This window comes from Lissotriton helveticus, chromosome 6, assembly GCF_964261635.1.
Source record: "Lissotriton helveticus chromosome 6, aLisHel1.1, whole genome shotgun sequence".
NCBI classification, from domain to species: Eukaryota; Metazoa; Chordata; class Amphibia; order Caudata; family Salamandridae; genus Lissotriton; species Lissotriton helveticus.
Window position 1 is genome coordinate 1,931,123,027 of NC_136067.1, and position 20,625 is coordinate 1,931,143,651.

General features: G+C 44.9%; 1 protein-coding gene across 1 annotated transcript in view; it reads right to left on the bottom strand.

The window, feature by feature from the left end:
• Positions 1–4,769: 4,769 nt before the first annotated feature.
• The window catches only part of LOC144761965 (uncharacterized), a 374,127-nt gene continuing 358,271 nt past the window's right edge, over positions 4,770–20,625 (bottom strand). Inside the window, exons 5-6 of the mRNA XM_078647134.1 lie at positions 17,739–18,553; positions 4,770–6,539 (exon numbers count right to left, since the gene is read on the bottom strand). Coding sequence (XP_078503260.1) covers positions 6,492–6,539; positions 17,739–18,553 — 863 coding nt within the window. The 3' untranslated portion in view covers positions 4,770–6,491. The remainder of the gene's footprint in view (positions 6,540–17,738; positions 18,554–20,625) is intronic.

Consider the following 20,625-nt stretch of genomic DNA (forward strand, 5'->3'; position numbering starts at 1 on the left):
CACTTCCTCTCTGTAATGCTTCAACCACAAGCTAAAAGCAGCCCTAGCAAATGTTTTAAAATCCACTTCATATAGTACCGCAGGGGTGAGTTCTCTCCCCACAGCAATAATTTAAAAAAACAATGCAGAATTATTCATTGTCAAATTGACCGAATAGTATAACGGGTCATTTTTCCATTCGTGATAAACTCAATGGTTAGGATAGGGGAGATGGAAGTCCCAGACTTGATGTGAGCGGAAAATAAGCTTCTGGAAAGACCAACAAACTCCTACTAGCTGGTTCTGCTGAAGCATAATCTAGGCTCACCTTCTGGAGTGTCATACCAGCAGGAAGGCAATTCCCGAGAAAAATGCAAGATGTCCTCTCCTACATTAAGGCCACTGCAGGTAACAGTGTTACTGCACTACCACAGATGACCAAAAAAGGAGTCACATTCTAAAAACTTTCATTAAAAAAAGGCCTTGTTGCCACACCAAAGGAACACATAAACAACAAAATATAAGGTGGGTGAAATGTTGTGTTTACCCAAAAAACAGTCCAGTTAAAGAAATAAAGAAGATCAAGGTAAAAGGCAAATTTATTAACCCAGAGAAATAATTAATAAGGGAAGAATCAGTGTACGGTTCATGGTTACCAGATAGGAAAAAATAATTCCAGTTAAATAAATTGGAAGTAGTCTTTCGATATCAGTGTCAAGAAAAGATGAAAAATCCGATCCTGGCTTCAGAACGTCTTCCTGGGAGGAGTCCTCGGAGGTAATTTGCTGGGGTTGTAGGAGATTCCACACACAGAAGTAGAACAATTTTGAGAGCGAAAGGTAGTTCAGTAGGGCAAAGCAACTGTGAGATCTGCTCCTGGAGCTCAAACACTGGTGGTACAAACCGTGCCAAGTGGGAGGAAGGTTCTTTTAATGGGCAATGCTCGGTCGACACATGCTCTTTCCTTGGTTACTTGATTTTTTTTATAGCACTGGGTTCCTGTCAGTGGGTTGAATGAACTTGTTGTATTCTATTAGAAGAAGTTGCAGCTGGGTACCAGTGGTTCAATATTTGGGGGAGTTATTATGTAGGGAGCACAACGTTAAGAGTTGAAGAAATCTATATTGATCTCAGTCAAGGCTGGACCTTTTTGGAAGGATACTCTTTCAGTGACAGACTAAAAGCTGTCAAGGTGTCAGGGAAACCTCATGGTTATGTAGTCAGTTGTTTATAGTCTTACCTAGAACAGACCACTGGTGATCTGGGCCCCGGAGACCTTTACGGAGTGAAGCTGCACCATGAAAGAGACATGACTCCACTTTGTCTCCCTACAGAGTATCCACCAGCAGACATTATTTTTACAGATCAAAAAACAGCTTTTTTGATTAGCTCTCCTGGCAACCTACTCTTTTTTTCTGCACAATTTTATGTTATTCTTATGTATGATTCTTTTATGGCAATGTTTGCGCCGAATTCAGGAACTTGAACTGAACTTAGTCATATATTAGACAGTATAAAGCAGCCCTAGAGTTCCTGCAGAAATTGAACTCACCAAGGGTATGTGTGGCAATTTAGTATTGTGTGCACTATCTGCTAGGAAGAATTAGGGAGTAGTCACATACATGTAGATCTTTTTATTGGTTTGAATTGTTTTTGTAGATTCTACATGAAATGTATCCCCTGTAATTGTTGTAATGTTATTTAGTGTAGGATTTATATAATGATGCAAAGGTTTCTAACTTCTGTATTTTTTGTGTGTGCTTTTATGGTCTGTTTTTAAGCCGTATAAAGCGGATTTTGAGTTTGAGTGTTCACTATAGGTATTTCAATGCTGCGATAAACCCCGCCGTTGCCGTGCTTTGCAGCCTAGAAACAATGTAAGCTTTCCTTTATACAGTCCCTGGTCCTGCCACCCTGAAGGATACAGGAGGCTAATTCCCATTCTGGTCCATTGATAGAAATAAAACAATGACTATTTTGGGATTTCAACCTTCAGCCCAAGCACTTTAATATTTTAAATAATAAAGTTTCCAAAGTGGACCCACTGAGAATTGATGATTACCTCGCAAATCAACGGGGACATGTTAAATGGTATTGTGAGGAACTATCCATATGGTTGGATTATTTAATGGAGCATATTAGCTGGCATTTAGTAATCATCATACTGATAAACAGTGTGCAATGATCCAGAATTATAGAAGAAAAAACTGAATCTTTGTTTGAGCTGCAGCTTTGTAGCTAACTGGATATTGGCATTTTAGTACTTTGAAAGTAATTGGGTATTGTGTTGTCTAAAATCATGGGCGAATACCAATGACATTGTAGGTCCCTATCAAGAGAAATATGGAGCAGCTGTTTAAAAACAACCCACCTGCACTTTTAAGGGGGATTAGAGAGCCCCTTGCAAGCAGGTGAGTGAGTGACTGCACCCACCTTCAAGGGAATGTCGAGGAGTCCATGGGACCCCCTTTCATCCCTTTAGTGGGCTTTATTTAGAATGCGCAGTGAAAGTGTGCCACCTTTTTGTGGCACACTTTCAGTGCGCCTTCTAAAGGCATGTTTGCCAATTCCACCCACATCGGTTATACGGTGCGGGCTCAGAGGCAAAGTGATTTCCTCAGTTGCATGGGGCCATGCCACCAAGCAAATAAAGGTATGCCCTCTAATGATAGCGCTGGCGCTGTATGTGCCCGGCACAATCTGTATTACAAAAGGGGCCACATAAGCATCTGAGGCCCCTTCTGCAATACCAAAGTTCCCCGAGGGCACAAAGAGCAGGCGCAAACACCAGTTGCGACCCTGGTGCACATGTGTAATACGCCCCTGGTAGCGACAGAAACTAAGGCACACACACATGCAGTGATTTGTCAAAGGTTGCCACCAAAGAGCAGTGGACAAATTCGGAACTTCTTGCTGCAGACTGGAATCGCAACCCTTGATTAAACCCCATATGAACATTCATCAACATAGCAATCTTTCTGATCAGCCCTAAAGAGCTTGGATTCGAAACCATTCCCTATTCAAACTCATTTTATCAACCTCAGTGGGAGAAAAAGGCTGAGCAAAGGGCCCAGATTTCCAACCTGTGGCACTTTGGTTACGTATATATGTCTGCAAAAGAAGAATCAACGAACTAAGCTCTTTTCAATATACATACATGAACATTTAGTTCTTGCTAGGCTTCCCCAGCCTGGTACCATTGCCAGCCAGTCGCATGACTTGCAATTGCACCCTTGGTTGCTTTAATCATAACTGTACTTTTTATATTGAAGGTGGTACTTTTGATTGTTTGCAGTAGGCTCGCAGATACCCCAGGGCGCCCTAGTGGATGACGCGGCAAACTGCAGTTCCCTGTACCCCTCATGGGATTCAGACATGAAGCCTCGAATGGGGTTTTGCTGCTCACCCATCTATTAACGTGGTGCCTGCATAGAAAGTCTGGCTCCTCCTACCCACTGTCATGGTAAATGAGGAGACGCCCTTGGTCTAACCGCGCAATTCATACCTGTAGCTTCAATATCCACAGCCTGCAAAGTCAAGCCCACCCCCATCGATGGGAAAAGGGCATATTTTAGATAGGTAAAGATTTCCTCCCCTTAGTAGGTTCCCCAGTATTTTTAGGTATTTCTTAAAGTTCCATACATATAAGGACGCTGACAAAATGTGCTACCCACCAAAACACATGCATTGGGACATGTGAGACAGAACATATGAGCTTGTGCATGGCCTGTTTCTATCATATTAGAGGAACATTAGGTGCAGCTCCTTATGCGGTCGATACTTACTCAACAAACTGCCTTTAAAGAAGCATGCACTTTTCATCATGTCAGATGTGAAGCATGTTTGTTACCTCAACAAAGATCAAACTTCTTGGGTACTTTGTGTGCATAAGCTTACACATGTAAGAGTGTTTTGCACTGATTTACGTGCACATGCCTTTCAATGCAAAAGCTTATTTTTTAAGCTTGTCCATTTCCCTTCCTGACTTCAATAGGACATTTTTCTTTTAAAATGATCAAAAATTATTTGGATTGGACATAGGTTGAGATTTTTGTTTTCTGATTCTTAAAAATTACAACACCACCCCATGTTGCTCTGTAGACATTGGTTTGTTTTTCGACACTAGCCCTGCTCTTAGGTGTCCCGGATGACAGATGGCATATGGTTGTAGTGAGTCAATTCTGCAAACTGAAGTGACCTACATCCATGCAGCCATGTCTTTGAAACTCAGGTACTTTCACATCTATGAATACTCAGACCTACCTATGAAACATTGTACTTGAAACTCAGGTGCTTTGACCTCTATGAATACTCAGGCCTACCCATGAAGCATTGTACTTGAAACTCAGGTGCTTTGACCTCTATGAATACTCAGGCCTACCCATGAAGCGGTGTCCTTGAAACTCAGGTGCTTTGACCTCTATGAATACTCAGGCCTACCCATGAAGCATTGTATTCGAAACTCAGGTGTGTTGACCTCTATGAATGCTCAGGCCTACCCATGAAGCGGTGTCCTTGAAACTCAGGTGCTTTGACCTCTATGAATACTCAGGCCTACCCATGAAGCGGTGTCCTTGAAACTCAGGTGCGTTGACCTCTATGAAGACTCAGGCCTACCCATGAAGCGATGTCCTTGAAACTCAGGTGCTTTGACCTCTATGAAGACTCAGGTCTACCCATGAAGCAGTGTCCTTGGAACTCAGGTGCTTTGACCTCTATGAATACTCCGGTCTACCCATGAAGCATTGTACTTGAAACTCAGGTGCTTTGACCTCTATGAATACTCAGGCCTACCCATGAAGCGGTGTCCTTGAAACTCAGGTGCTTTGACCTCTATGAATACTCAGACATACCCATGAAGCGGTGTCCTTGAAACTCAGTTGCTTTCACCTCTATGAATACTCAGGCCTACCCATGAAGCGGTGTCCTTGGAACTCAGGTGCTTTGACCTCTATGAATACTCAGGCCTACCCATGAAGCATTGTACTTGAAACTCAGGTGCTTTGACCTCTATGAATACTCAGGCCTACCCATGAAGCGGTGTCCTTGAAACTCAGGTGCTTTGACCTCTATGAATACTCAGGCCTACCCATGAAGCGGTGTCCTTGAAACTCAGGTGCTTTGACCTCTATGAAGACTCAGGTCTACCCATGAAGCGGTGTCCTTGGAACTCAGGTGCTTTGACCTCTATGAATACTCAGGCCTACCCACACTTTGCTAATGACAATCCTACCGCTGAGATGAGTATTTCCATATTGTTGAAGCCCACTCTGAACATGAAATCACCTAACACCTGGTTATGGCACACTTTTCTCAAAGTCATCGTTCCTTAAGTTTTGTTCCTTGATCGAGCGACCTCTCATTACCTGAGGAGCAGATCCAGGTGGTGTCTGATAGCTGCACAAGAAAGAGGAATGCATTACAGTGGCATATCTTCCAGTGAACTGTGCTTGTTCTGATGTCCTCACATGATAACAGATGGACTGTGCTTCCTTCATCAACCCGATTCTCTGCATAGCTCTCCTTAACTTTACAACCGCTTGGTAGAGCTATGTCTTTTGCGGTCACCTTCTCACAAAGGCAGATTTTCACTACAGGATCTTGACTGTCTATAGCAAGAACCTAGCATGGAAAAGGAGTTGCCATAAATATCCATGAAAAACCTTGATTTTAAACCTCTGATTGATTAAGCCTCGTCATTGTTGATCTATCTTTCAGAAGCGGCCACTGTCTTTAAAAGCTGTAGATGAGACAAGCCACGTGTGTACTTCTTTTGGGCGCACAGCCCCACTGGCCATGAGCTTTACAGAAGGAGCAATAAGCGGAGAATTCTATCTCAGAATGAAATATTGGTGAGATTCTTCATATGGCATTTTGTGAGAGTGAGCATACTGTAAATGTTCATACTCAATGCGCCAACTTTTCTTTGTTCATTTTGATAATTCTTGTAGCACTGTGAATGGTCACTAACTCCAATTTACTCGGTATCCACATGGTCAACAAGCCATGCGATGCCTCAATTTCCACCATATGTCTATTTGGTTCTAACATCGTCTCTTTCCATACTTTTAGTGTACCGTTTTCAGTTTATGAGTCACATGCCGGAGAAAAACAGCAGATCGCAAAAGATAAATCTGTATCTAAAATAGATAGTGTTATCAAGTATTACAACTTTCCACAAAATCGTGTACTTCCATGACAAACAGAGATCTTGCAGAATGATATATGAAAACGGACGCACCAGGGTGAGTACAACTTGCTGGAATCTGCAGTCAAGAGGTCATTGCTACTGTTGCATTGCAAATAAAATTGGCAATATATCCAAGGTCCAGGTAAATCCAATATGTAGCTTTGTGAGGATTACATTGTGCAAAGTATCCAGTGTAACTGATGGCAATAAGAGATTATTCCAAAGACTCCTGTTCTATCCATGATTTTACAGACCCTTCTGAGATTGGCCTCCGAACACAATATTCTGCTACAGGTCTTAGTGAAGTCACCAACCCCATGGATCAGTTAATTTCCAGGATGGGTGGTGGCGGCAATGGGTCCTCGATGTCCTGTAGGGCGAGATATTAAAGAACAAGGTATGAATCATACTTGATCATGGGAAGCCAATGTCAATTACTACAATTTTACTGAGTGAAATTTTTGAAAAGGTAAACAACTGATCCCAAGTGAGGTATTGGTGGATCATTTTACATCAACATTTATGGGCTGGAAAGGATGAATCATGGTTAGAGACATGGAATGCATCCACTGGACCACATACGTTTATCAGATATGATTAAATCATACAACATAGAAGTTGAAACATGCTAGAACTTCACATCAAAATGGACTGCTCTGACACAGGTTTTCAGAAGGGGTAATGCACTTGAATTACATGGCCAATAATGTGGGCTCTTTTACAGGCCAGACTTGGTTAGGTGATCCTGGGATCTGTTGTTCTAAAGAGACTGAAGAAAAGTTAGACTCATGGGCGTACAGCAACCATCACAGCTGGAAACTAAACTGGGAAATCAACAGGCAGAACATTTGACTGGTTACTCAGACAGACGATGATCACCTTAGCTCTCACAAAAGAACAGAGTTGTAGTTCTTTTACGAATTGGGTAAGCATAGCTGCTGAGCAGGACATAATTCCGATCAAACAACGAGTACCAGATACCTTGGTCTATATCTTACAAACCAAGGAAAGAAGCCATGCTCCACGAGAGATACAGGAGCACAGCTCAGCATCGCGAGTAAAGGACCGGTGATAACTTTGCCGCATAGTGTCTCAGTAAGATGAACAATAAAGTGATGGCCTAGAATTCTTTCCAGTGATTGAGACCAAGTCAAACATTCTATTGACTGTTTTACTTTCCTTAGTGTGATGCCCTAAATGCACTGATTATGCCCACTTAGGGGTCCCATGTGTGCTGCGCCATAGGGCTCAAGCTTCGCCTCACTGATGAGGCCCATCTAATCAGAACCATTCCAGGGGTTGCTTGTGCTCCCTTTCAGAAAGGATGTAGCCTAGGCATAGAGTCCCAGCTGCCCATACTGGTGTGAGCTATGACTGATTTCTATATGAGTTATACATGGCTGTAGTACACAGTGAGAAAAACTATGATGGAGCGGAGTGAGACACAGTGATTATGAGTGGCTAAGAGGAATTCATTCCAATTGCCTAAATCTTCACTCAGCATCTTAAACTCACCAACCGACCAAATACCCAATTACAACTGTGCCCGATTCTAATAAAGTCCATTTCCCATATAACCAATTTAAAATGATAAATGTCTCCCTTAAAGAAACAGTTTACACAACCTATCCTGTTTTTGTTCTTGGCATTTCATTTAGAAACAAATGTAGAAGCATTGGTTTGTTGGTGAAAGTTGGTAATTTTAACACAATTATGAACTGTATTTAGAAATAATCTAATACCAAAAAGAATCAATTAAAAAATATGCAATGTTCTGCAATCTAAAAACATATGCTACTATAAGCTCTAAAAAACTAGCAAATCAATAAACATGATTATACCCATTTGTTATGCCTTAGTACTTGCATCAACATGTATACTACTGTATTCAACACAATAACCCTCATCTCATAGCAATTGTTTTAGAATACATGTTGGCAAAAATCGTCATGCAACCGTCATGCGATTTGTAAAAAATTTCAACAAGGATCATTTGGCCCCTTGTTGAAGATCTGTGGCCTTCCTCAGGACATTTAAATGATCGAAACAAGATGAATATTGGGTGCTCAGGATTAGTATTTATCTATGGCCAATATTGTTCTAGGTTGTACGTACTACATCGATAACATCGACCTTGACGAATAACAGCACGCTTGTCGCAGCATCAGCGACCGCTACATCATAGAGCTTCGTTATGAATGTTTTTTATGACTACCCAAGCACACTACATCAACCCTGGCAGTGTATTACAATTATTATTTAATTTTTAATTTACGTTTGTTCTTAGCTGTAATTATAATTCTTTTTAAATCTAAATTAGGTTAACATAAATATTATCTTTAATCCTACCCAAATACTTACCCTAATATATTTTACCGCTATAATTTTCTTTATTTCCTTAGCCTAATCTTAACCCTAAAACGTACTCTTCAGAAACTGGAATGAAATCATTCAAAATGTTTTCCTCTACCCAAAAAAAAAATACTAATCCTAACTTCTCTATTATGTAATTACTTTTTAATGTATTTCATTTGATTTACTATTCATGCTTGACCTGACCCTACTACTGTCTATAGCCCTCATTGATAATGTTTTCGAATTACATTAATCATTCTTTGAATAATTATAAACCTAATACTGCTAATAATCCATAATTCCTGTACAGCTCCCAGTCCAAGAGTCCTCCTCAATTATAGTGGGCTAGATGGTGGCTGTACCTGCCGCCACAGTGTTGTGCAAATTGTGACCAGACCCTGCAGCGTACTTCTGAAAGGCGTTGAGCTCCGACTTTGAGAATCATTACAGTGGATGAGATCCAGGTGTCAGGAACAATCCCATGTCAGCACAGCCTCATTGCACAGGTGTGCTACTGTGTATGTCACTGTTTCTGCTGTGAATCATTTTATGTGTTTTTAATTTGTCCCCACTTTCTCACTTCACCTCCATTGTTCAAGTTTTGCTGCCTGTTGCGATTATCATATCAGATTCTCCTGTTTATAGTGACACCCATCTTGCTTTTTCTTCTGTGCCACTCAGGGCACAAGTGTGGGGGGACGCTGTCACCGGAAGTGACGTCACGACAGAAAGTGACGTCACGAAAGGTGCCGAGCTCCTCGTCCCAGAGAGGCCAAAGAGTGAAGTCCAGCTGTTTGGCAGGGGGGATGGCGACCCCCGGTAAAATAAGGTGGGGGACGCCGTCCACCCGCGAGGTACCCCGACTCGAGCCCTGGTGCCACTACTTTCCCAGGATTACCTACTCTCACTCTTAGTAGCTAGACCTATGAAGGGAATCTGCCTTGAAATGAAAAGGAAGGTTGCCGTCTGCCGCCAACAAACTGCTCAGAGGGAGGATAGCTACAGGAGATGTCTTATTAGGGGGCATGCTTTGTCACTCTTTTGTACACCTCATCACCACTGCAGCATTTGAACTGCCAGACTCAACATTTGATGTTCTCCCCTGCAGACCAAGATGCTGCACATCTTCTAAGTGGTCCATCACCTACAGCACCAGGAGACACGCAAGACTTTTCCATTACCCACTTGGCTGCCAAATAGGGCTGGAAAGGGGTCCATTGCTCATCCACTTATATGCTTGTTAGTATGGTCCCTTCTTTAACCTATGAAATATAATGCAATAAATGTGCTGTAACAAACTGCATTGTAGTTATTCTGCTGGAGGCCTTCCGATGTCAGAGCAGCTCCCTGCTCAAAAAGCAGTCAGTTGACTTCAACTGGGGTGGGAATGCTTTCTTCATCTTTGATTGGAGCCCACGAGAATGCAACATCATCTACTGTGCCAACGGCAGCCCTCCTCGGTGAGTTTGGGGCAATTACCTCGCAGCATGGGTGGCAGTCCGAATCCTTTGGCAATGTTGGTAACGGCAGCCTCTTCCGGCATATGGGGTTGCCGCAGTATGTGATGATGCAAGCACAAGCTCTTCCAGCCCTGGCCCGAGCAGTCACAAGTCTTGCCATTCATGGAAATGATATGTTACCGGTGACCCTCTCTGGTCACCTCAGCACTATGATATGGGTATAGCAGGACCCACAAAGTGCTCAACAAATAGCTAAGTCCATGGCGGCCCTCTCCTGGCATACCGGGGTTCAGGGCCGGACTGGGAACCAAAACCGACCCTGGCAAAGTGCTCGGCCGGCCCCCGGGGGGTTTGGGGGTGCGACCAAGCTCTTTGCCCGGGCTGGTTTTCGGACGATTTTGTTACAGGGCCGATTTCGCAGCTATGCTGCAAAAATGTCCCTGTAACAAAAACGGCCCCAGGTGCCCAAAACCGGCCCCCACCCTTGCGGCGCACCGGGGGATTGCCTGGTGCTAGCAACGGCCAGTCTAGGCGTGCCGGGGTTGCCGAAAACAATCCTGCAAACAGGCGATAGCCTGAGCGGTGCTCCGCAGAAAACTCACATTTCCCACAGGTAGGGCTCCTCAATGGACCTTGTTCTGTCTAATCAGGCAGGTGCTAGCGCCCAAGGCTGTGGGGCAGCTGGTCTTGGTTTTTCTTGGGTGATGTCCCCTCACCCTGCAGGGAGAGTAGCAGCCCTTGGTCCCCAGTCCTGGTCAAAGGCAGAAGTCTTGTAGCGTTTCCTCTTCTCAAATAGCTCATTCGGCTGCTTGGCCGATGATGTTTTGGGAGGATTCAACCTCTCCGTATTATAGTCCTTCTCCATACACCAAATGTAATTTAGTTGGCCGGTATTTGAAGTTTTAGGATGGGGTTCTGCTTTTCATCTTTCTTCGTGAAAGAGGTCTCTCACAGCAGGCATGACTCAGAAGCGGACTGTTCATTACATAATTCATGGGAGTGACAAGAGTTTACACCTGGATGCCAGCCGCAGTGATATGCGCATCAAAGGGTTAACCCCAGACCCCGTCCCACTCTTTATGATTCTCTTATCAGCCCCATCTTCCTTCTGAGAGGTGTCCAGGCCACTTCCTTCTGATCTATCACTGAATCAAAGAGAAGTATTTTGAGATGTAAAGAGAGTCTCTTCTTTTCCTCCAGTGTGTCCTCACCCAGCTCACAGGAATGCAGCAATACACCTCTTGGCATACATATAGCACATTTACTAACCACACATGTATTGCAGATAAGTGCTCCATCCTGGTACTGTACCCATCCCAGGAACACATAAAATTAACACAGTCACTACTCCAATACTGCACATCACTCCACATTTACATGATGATGGCTAAGGGTGAGTTCAGCACATACCAGCAGAAGTCTTAAAAATATTAGTGAGCATGTGGGCATCACTCCAATGACACAGGGTGAAAAGGTCCTGTTTACTCCTACTGATCACTACACAGTAAGCTATCACCACCTCGCTCGTGCTGCTTAACACCTGGTGAAGGAGGTAGCCTACCTCCATTATGAGGTTAGACCTTTGGGTGCCCCTCCCTACCCAACAAGACCACAATCCATGGGACAGGCCTGTGCCATGGCACATACGCAAGATCCATCAATCAATCAATCTGCATTTGTAAAGCACAACACTGTCACCCCTAGGGGTATGTAGGGACTGTGTCTCTGATGAAGAGCCAGGTATGGAGTCTCTTTCTGTTAGCAAGGGGGCTGTACGGGGCTGGAAGGGAAGTATGTTCCAGGTCTTAGCAGCAATGTATAAAGAGCAGCCACTGCGACGGATGCGGGGAGGTGTGTGTGCGTAAGGGTGAGTGAAGAGGAGCGCAGGTGTCTAGAGCCAGTCGATGGTGTTGTAGGTAGGTCCTAGGTCATGGAGGGTTTTGTGAGCGTCTGTGAGGATCTTGCACTGGCAACTCTTCTGGATGAAGAGCCAGAGCCAGTGGAGGTCTCTCGGGGGGGAGGGGGGAGTTCAGGATGAGTCTGGCTGCAGAGTTCTGTATGGTCTGGAGTATTCTGAGGAGCTGGGTGAAGATGCCGGTGTAGAGGGCATTGCAGTAGTCGAGGTGGCTGGTGACGAAGGCCTGAGTGACAGTCTTTCTGGTGTTGATTGGGATCGATCTGAAGATTCTACGGAACATGCAAAGTGTGTGGAAGCAGAGGGAGGTGACTGCATTGACTTGTCGCTTCATGGTCAGTTGGCTGCTAAGGATGATGCAGAGGTTGCGTGCATGGTTGGTCGGAGTGGGTGTAGGCCTGAGTTCTGCAGGCCACTAGTAGTGGTTCCTTGTGGAGGTGTGCTTACCGAAGATCAGTACTACAGTTTTGTTGTAGTTGAGTTGACTTCAGTTGCCACTCATCCATTTGGCTATGTTGGTCATGGCATTGCAGAAGTTTGCTTTGGCATTGGAGAGGATCAGTTGAGTGTCGTCTGCATTGGAGGGTATTTTGAGTCCATGGGATCTGATAACGTCTGCAAGGGGGGGCTGAGGGATGCTTTTTGTGGTATGCCGCATATGATGTATTTGGGGGTAAAAGTGAAGAGAGACAGTGGGATGCCCTGTGTGCATCCTGTAAGGAAGGAGGCGATCCACTTAAGGGTGTCTTGCCTATGTTGTAGAGTCTGTTGATGAGGGTGTGGTGGGAGACTGTGGCGAATGCCTCTGAGATGTCGGGGAGGATCAGGGCAACAGTTTCTCTGTGGTCGAGGAGTGTTCTGTTCTCGTCTATGGTGGCAATCAGCACGGTCTCAGTGCTGTGGTTGACACAGAATACTGATTGTGAGGTGTTCAGTATGAGGTTTTGTTCCAGGAATTTGGTGAGCTGCTGGTTGATGGCTTTCTTGAGTACTTTGGCCGAGAAGTGGAGTAGGGGAGATTGAACGATAATTTTTGAGATCGCTGGGTCGGTGGAGGCTTTCTTTATGAGGAGTCTGATGTCTGTATGTCTCCATCTGTCTGAGAAGTTTGCTGTGCAGCTAGAGGCGTTGAGGATGCTAGTGAGTTGCATGCTCATTGGGTTCCTTGTGAGGTTGTAGAGGTGGTGGCGGCAGGGTTCCGAGAGCGCCCTGGAGTAGATGGAAGACATGATGGCTGCTGTGGTCACTGCAGTGAGCGAAGACCAGGTGGTAATGGTTTGGCTGATTTTCGCTGGTTGGTAGAGGTTGTTGGCGTTGAGGGTGGCAGGATGAGGGTTGGAATTTTTTTTAGATGTTGGTGATCTTGCTGTGGAAGTAGTCTGAAGGGTGTCACAGAGTTCTTGGCAGGGGTGGATGATGCTCTCTGTAGCTGTTGGGTTGGAGAACTCTTTTGAAAAGTTTCTTTGTGTGGTTGGCCACGGAGTTGATGCGGGTGGTGATGGCTGCTTTCTTGGCTTCCTTAATTTGCCGGTGATATTTGTTAAGGGCTGTTTTGTGAGCTGCTCTGTTGGTGGGGTTCTTAGTGGTGCACCATAATTTCTCCAGCTGGTGGCAGTTATGCTTGGTGTTCCCAAGAACTGGAGTGTACCAGCGGGCATGTTTGGAGATTTTGTAGGTTTCAGTGGGGCAACTCTGTTAGAGCGGTCAGTGATCTAGGTGGCAAAGTTCTGGACAGCCTGGTCGAGGTCTGTTGTCGCCTCGGGTTGGGAGGTGGTGAGGGCTTGTGACCTTGCTACAGCTGCGGGGGTGGGGGGGAACTGATGACTGGTAATGGTGTGCTGGGCGCCGGTGATGGTGAAGTGTAGGATGGTGTGGTCCATCCAGGTGAGTTCAGTGGTGTGGCTGAATGGTATTCATTCACTGGAGGTGAAGATGGGGTTGAGTGACCAGTTGGGTGAGGCTGATGTGGTTCAGGCTCTCCAGGAGGGCGATGGAGTCGGCATCGTTGGGGGTCATCAATGTGGAAGTTGAGGTCACCGAGGAGGACGTAGTGGTGAGAGTTGTTTGCTAGGGGGTTGATGAGGTTGGGCAGTGGTTCCCAATCTGTGCGCCGTGGCACCCCAGTGTGCCATCAAAATTAGCCAGGGGCGCCGCAAACAGTTTGGGAACCACAGACTGATACACAATAAAAGTAATACCTACGGTGAAGGGCAGGATGCTTCAGACACTGATTTGTGATCAGTAGCAGTTTGGCTTATTCTTTCAGTAATGCAGTTCAGGAGCGGGGAAACTGGAGTTCAGGAGAAAGTTAAAAAATCCCAGTTGGAAACGTGTAAGCACTGCAGCAGAGTGATTAGGAATTCAGGCAGAGCCTTTCTGGGGAGGAGGATGGTGCCTACGTGGGGCACACAAGGTCAGCAAGTTGGTAGACAGGGCTGCCAGGATGTAGGTCAGAGGTGTTACTTCAGTGCTTAATTTGTAAAACATTAAGTCCCGGTGCTCAAGAACGGCATTTGTTGCGCCCTTGATTTTACCATTGTATATGTACTGGGAGCTATCACCAACACCTAAAAGCTAAAAGCTGCAATATCTTAGCAGACACAATTTGCGCCCAGCTCACATGCACTACCATTACTGTTTTGCGCCCATTTGTATTCTATCACCGAGGCAGGCGACAGGAATGCACATTTGTTAACTTCTGTGAGAGAAGTCTGTGAAATATGAATGTGCACTTGTGAAAACTAGAGTGGACATCCTCTGCACTATAGGTTCACTATGACGTCAAACTTGACCACTGACTGCAGTTACAAGACAGCAGGAGCGTGTAGTTTCACACAGCTTCAGTGTCAGGAATCTTCTCTTAGCAGGAACGTGGGAGGAATCACGACTGTACACCGCGGAGTGGAGGTCTGTGGGGTTATAAGAGGCACCTCACATCTTCTCAGACAGGTAAAACTAGGCCCTATGCAGACGAGGGGAAGCAGAAGGGGCACACTTCAGTTGCACGAGGGGGCCATACGCTGGCGCTTTAATGCAGCAGGCCTCTCGGTGCCAGCAGGCAGTCTAGCGCAGCCACCAGTCTGATGGAATTCCCCACCTGCGCCTGGTAACCGTCATCCGACTGGGAGCCAGTACTGGAACACATGCAGCAGCTGGCACCATGGTGATGCTGAGCTTGCTGGAGTGAGTAGAACAAATGCATAGTTTCGGCCCCATAAATTAAGTGCCGGTGCTCAGCACCGGAAACCACTAGCACAAATTAAGCACTGCTTAAGGAGGAAATAAAATGTCCTGCGGCCCTCAAAGGGAAACTAAACATTTGCAGACAACCTGCTTTTACACACAACGCCCCTTGAAAAATAAGGATTCACAGTGCCGGGGAGCCCTCTCTCGTGCAGGAGTGCAGGCACAAGGGGGCAGGCGAAAACTCATGGCCACTAGCCCTGTTCTCAGATTTACACATATAATGGAAAAGGTCTGAGTTGGTAAATGTGCCATCTGCTAAGAGCTGTGCAAAACCTGTGGGTCATAGAGAGTTTGCAAAGACTAATCCTGGACTAGGATGCAAATGATGTGCATTTGCTTCCCTAATTCATGGCTTGAGAAAAATACTTGTCTATGTCTGATGCTATTCGTCATTAACATGACATTTCCTATTTGCTTTATCCATGTCCTCAATGCAAGGATCAAGTAGCATGTGCTACCCTCTGGGTGCAGGCCTCACCACCCAATCACCGAGCTCCACTTCCTGACATGCCACTGACTATTGTACTTTGTCTTTGCCTTCAGAATTTTCTATTTGAAAAGTTGAAACACAATGGGGTTGTGCAAGGACAGTGATTGCCTTTCAATATTCAAATGAGTCCTGTGCACTAAGACACAGCCAGCATTTTGTTCCTGATGTGTGCCACCAATTGTTTTAAACCAATCCTCTTGTTAGATTTTGCACAATGTCACCGTAATAGTCCAAGGACATTTTTGTCTTATATATGTCACTGCTTTGAATGTCCTGTTCGAACAAGCCATGTGTAAACCATCCAAATTATAGGATATTCTGTGTCCAAGGGCCTCGAGGTGGATTTGGTCTACTTCCTAAGACTCCTTCACCAGGATCTTTTGGCCTTAGGAAATTAATGAGTGTACTCCATATTTTAAAGTCAACCGTGGAGAATGCCAAGGTTGAGTACTTGTCCCCATTCTTTTTTACTCTATATTAATGACTTTTAAAGAACCCTAGTGTTGCTTGGGCAGACATACCACATGTTGTTAAAAAAGCTGTGCCTGCCCCATTATAGGCGAACAATGTGGTACTTTTGGCCAGGACGGCAAATGGCCTAAAGAAGCTGATTTCTAGCTTTGTGGCATTCGTGAAGGTGCTCAATTTGGAAACCAACTTCTCGAAAACATTTATAATGGTGTGTGGCCCAAGAAATACCAAAACTTGTACCTTATGTATAGGAAGAAGAAATTTGGACAATGAGTGCTCCTTCCCATTATTCGGTCTGGATTTTTTCAATGCCTGAACCTGGTCCCCTTGTCCCTAAAAACAGGTTGACTCACTTCTTGTGTGCTTTGGGAACCACTTTTTCCTTTGCTGCCTGCATTGGGAAAAACCCTGCAGCACCGATTTTGGAAATTCATAAAAGGAAATGTCTTCCAATTGTTACTTACGAAATGTAGATATGGGCCTGTAGAGACGTAGGGACTATCCAAGTGGAAAGAATTTTATTTAGTCAGTGTCTGCTGGGGGTTCCTCCTTCAACTCCTCATTTTTCTTCGCATCGAGAATTAGGCCTAGAATATGTCCACAACCTTATAAATGCAGCACCATTGGTACTCTGGTGCTTGATTTGGGTGAATAAGGAAGCAGAGCTCAACCGGGCAGTTATTAGAGATTGCCTTTCTTCTAATCATGGGTTGAACATCCAGTGGATGAAAGATATAAGGGAAACCAACTCAGCCCTGTGAAGAACATATCTTTTTGAGAAACCAGAGACCATCACAAAAAAAGACAAAACTTGGGTTAAGGATTGCTTTATTAACCATAGTCAGGCAATAAGGGAGGCTGTAGAGGTGATGAAGCCAACTGTGAGGGATTATTGTGCGATTTAGATGTCTGATGGGACTGCTCCTTATTTGTTCTTTGTGCATTACGTCTATGAATAAACAATATTGACTAGGTTCAGACTAGAGTTGATTCGGTGGATGATATGTTTTCCGCAAGGGCAATTTTTCTCTGTAGACATATGTATTCGCCCATGCAATCAGCAATCCCCCCAGTCCCTGCACTTTGTCTATAAATACTACCTTCCCTGTACAAGGAGATTTCTATTGCCCTTGTTGCGAAGCTATAAATATATTAAGTGCATGGCCGCCTTGCCCTTTCTCCAACAACTTGACTACTAAGACAACGGTCACTCAGTTGGTTGCTTCCTGGAAAGTATTTTAGGTCAGAGGAAGAATTTGTTGTTTCGAAGTGACAGACCATTATATGATATTGCACTTTATGTCTTGTTTTTTATAGTTTTTTTGTTCCTGGTGACAAACGTATTATATACTTATTGGCTAAATTGGTTTGAAAAGATATCATACTGCGGTATATTTTTAACAGATTTTAGCTAGATTTTGTGGCATTGTTTTAAATTTTTCTCTTGCTAAATGTACAGTTTAATATTGTCTAGTTAACTGTGTGTATTTGGAATATGCCTATCTTTTAGAACCTACCTTGGCTTGATTTAATAAAGATTATTGATTGATTGATTTAACTTCAAATATACCATAATTTAATAGATGCAGTATTGATTTTTCCCTATGACGATTCACCAAAAGAGCAAATTACCTGATTCAGAGTGGACAGATCCTCTTCGATATCAAACCGCTTTACTGGCACAGGTGGTGGCACATCGTCTTCAGCTTTTAAGGGATCTCCCAAGGTGGACGATGGTAAAGAAACGGGGCGATTAGCGTCCTTCTTTACCTTACTATATAGACCTTTCAGTGTTGGGTCTTCAGCAGCTGTGCTATCTTCAGTGTCAGATGCAAGGGCTAAGTGAAATCGCCATGATAATTGTGCTGGGATGGAAGTAGAATTTTTGTCATGAGGCTCCTCTCCGACAGTGGCCTGCGGTGCGCTTTTCTGCGTACCAGCGGAGTCAACAGTTGGCACAATGATTGGCTGATTTTCTAGGGTAGCAATACTTTCATTTTTCAAATTGGTGTACACATTTTCAAGGGGTTGGTCGAAAAGAGTCAGAGGCGGGGCAGCCGGCCATTCTTCGTCATCATTAATCCAACTTTCATGCGTAGGGCCTACTCGCTGAGAGAGTCCACCGCCCACTGGAGGTCCGGCATCCACTGCGGCTTTCCCGCCATGCACCTCCTCGTACGTTGGTGGCTCTGGAGGTTGAACCGTAGGTCTCCGCATTGGCACCCCTGAGTTTTGCTCACTCTCTGGTTGATTGAACACGATGTGAGGGATGCTGGGAAGCCTCCTGTGCTTGAGGGATTCTTGGGGTCCCTGCAGGGTTTTATTTTGGGAAGCTCTCCTTGAATCGGGAGACCTGCGTGATGTCTGCATGTCCACAGGGAGGTTAGTGCGACTCATTTCTACTTGTGCCTTTGATTGTTCCACTGGTTCAGAAGCAGAAAAGGCTCCTAAAACAAGAAAAGAAAAACTGTAATTGTGCATGAATAAATGTGATCAAATTGTTTGCCTCTTTATCCTCTTCAACTTAAATCAATGCTGTAAGATCGTTTTTAACTGCAGCTTACAAAATCCATACAAAACAGCAGATGCTTTACTTTAGCATTTTAAGATGTAATTGAAATATTTGTATACTCACGTGAGACTCATTTCTGAAATGTCTTCCCAATTACTAGACTTTACTTTTAAGCAGAACATATGCCACTTACATGAAACACTAAATAATTAAATTGCAAGAAGTGTTCTTTGAAACAGAGCTTTAATATATCCATATAAGGATCCTTTATGTTTTTAGAGGCACTTTGGGGGTAGGGTCAGTAGACTGCACTGGTGAACCCTCTGTTCCTTGTTGCCCGCTGCTGATCTAAATTATGGGCTAGCTGTCTCCATCCCACTCCATCTAACCCTAGTACCAGCCTTTTCTCGACCTACCTCTGATCCCACCTGCTGGCGCCACCTCTGGCTGGCGTACCAAAGCACGCCCCAATCGATCTATCCCGGCATATTTGGAGCATTCATGCTCAAGACTTGTATGCCTGTTTTTAAATGTACTGATTGCCCCCTCCCCGGTGCTCACATGTCTATGAGAGTACCCATCACTCCCCCGCCCCCTTTAACCTGTTTCCTGAAACTAGTGAATAAGGTATAAGCATCCTAACCCAGGGTGGTGTGGAGTGCAAAAAAACGATGGATTTAGGCCCAGATCCTTGTACTGGGGTGAATGTATGACATTGTTCTACATTCTGTCCATCAACTGTGTTTTTTGCAATTTTCACCCCGAGTGGGCTGGGTATGCTCAGACGTGAGTCCCAGGCTCTCCACACCACTGGAGTCAAGCTATCCAGGCTGAATGAAGGCTGATAGCCAGAAACCGGTCCTTGGATGCTTGATTCCGGTCTGGGAAAGACATGGCTTGGTAGTTCGGACTGGACTGTTCCCATGAGGCACAGGGTCAGAGCTGATTTGCATATAGCCCGTGTCTAACCCAGGGTGGTGTGGAGTGCAAAAAAACGATGGATTGAGACCCAGATCCTTGTACTGGGGTGAATGTATGACATTGTTCTACATTCTGTCCATCAACTGTGTTTTTTGTAAGGTATAAGCATTCCCATAGCTGTGTGTACTCATTATCAGCCTCTGGGGTTTCATTCCCTCATCCACCATTTAGGATCTAGCAACCCTCATACTACCGACTGATCTTCATTCACTCCGGAACCCAAAACTAATCCATGCCTTCCTTTTCATCTTTGTACACTTAACAATATGCTCTACTCGGAGATCTTTGCACAGTGTACTCTTGATGAATCCAGGAAGCTGAGATCCAGGTTTCTGTGTTAGTCGCTCAAGTCCAGGTCTCGTAGCTCCTCGAGGAATGCCCACATGCCACGCTACACGGTCTTGCCCACCATCCTCTCCGCCACTGCCTCAGAGTTCCTAGGGATCCCCATGAAACTTTTGAGTTACTCCACCTCTTAGGGAGAAGTGCATGTCAATGCTGGCACCCCCGCTGACCATACCCTCTTTCGCCGCCCTGCCTTGCATTGCAGGACTGACTGCCCACCAGCTCCATGAGCCGCCAGGTCCCTCACAGACCTTCCATTGCCTCCATTACGGCACACTACAATGCAGCTCTGCCATCCATCCCTACCTCCCACATCACTTGGTGGCTTTCCCTTGAAGCGCAGATGTAGGTCAGAGCGTGTCCCCCTGTCCAGCCCCAAGCCGGACAAAAGGGTTCTCCCCACCCTACTCAGACTCCCTTTGGAAGAGTGGCATACACACTTGGAGCCCTCAGGATGATTCTTTGAAATATGGTGTCTGCATGGAAGCTGGGCTGGGTGATATTTTAGGATGTGTCATCACCTCATCAAAATTATATGGGAAAAGGAAGTGACATCACATGCCCTACGATTTCAATGGCTCCAACAAATGTGACATCATAGGGTCTTAGATAGCAAACTTAGCGGCTCGTTTGGGCTGCAACAGGAGGTGTAAAGATGTGTATTCCTTTAGGTTTTACTCA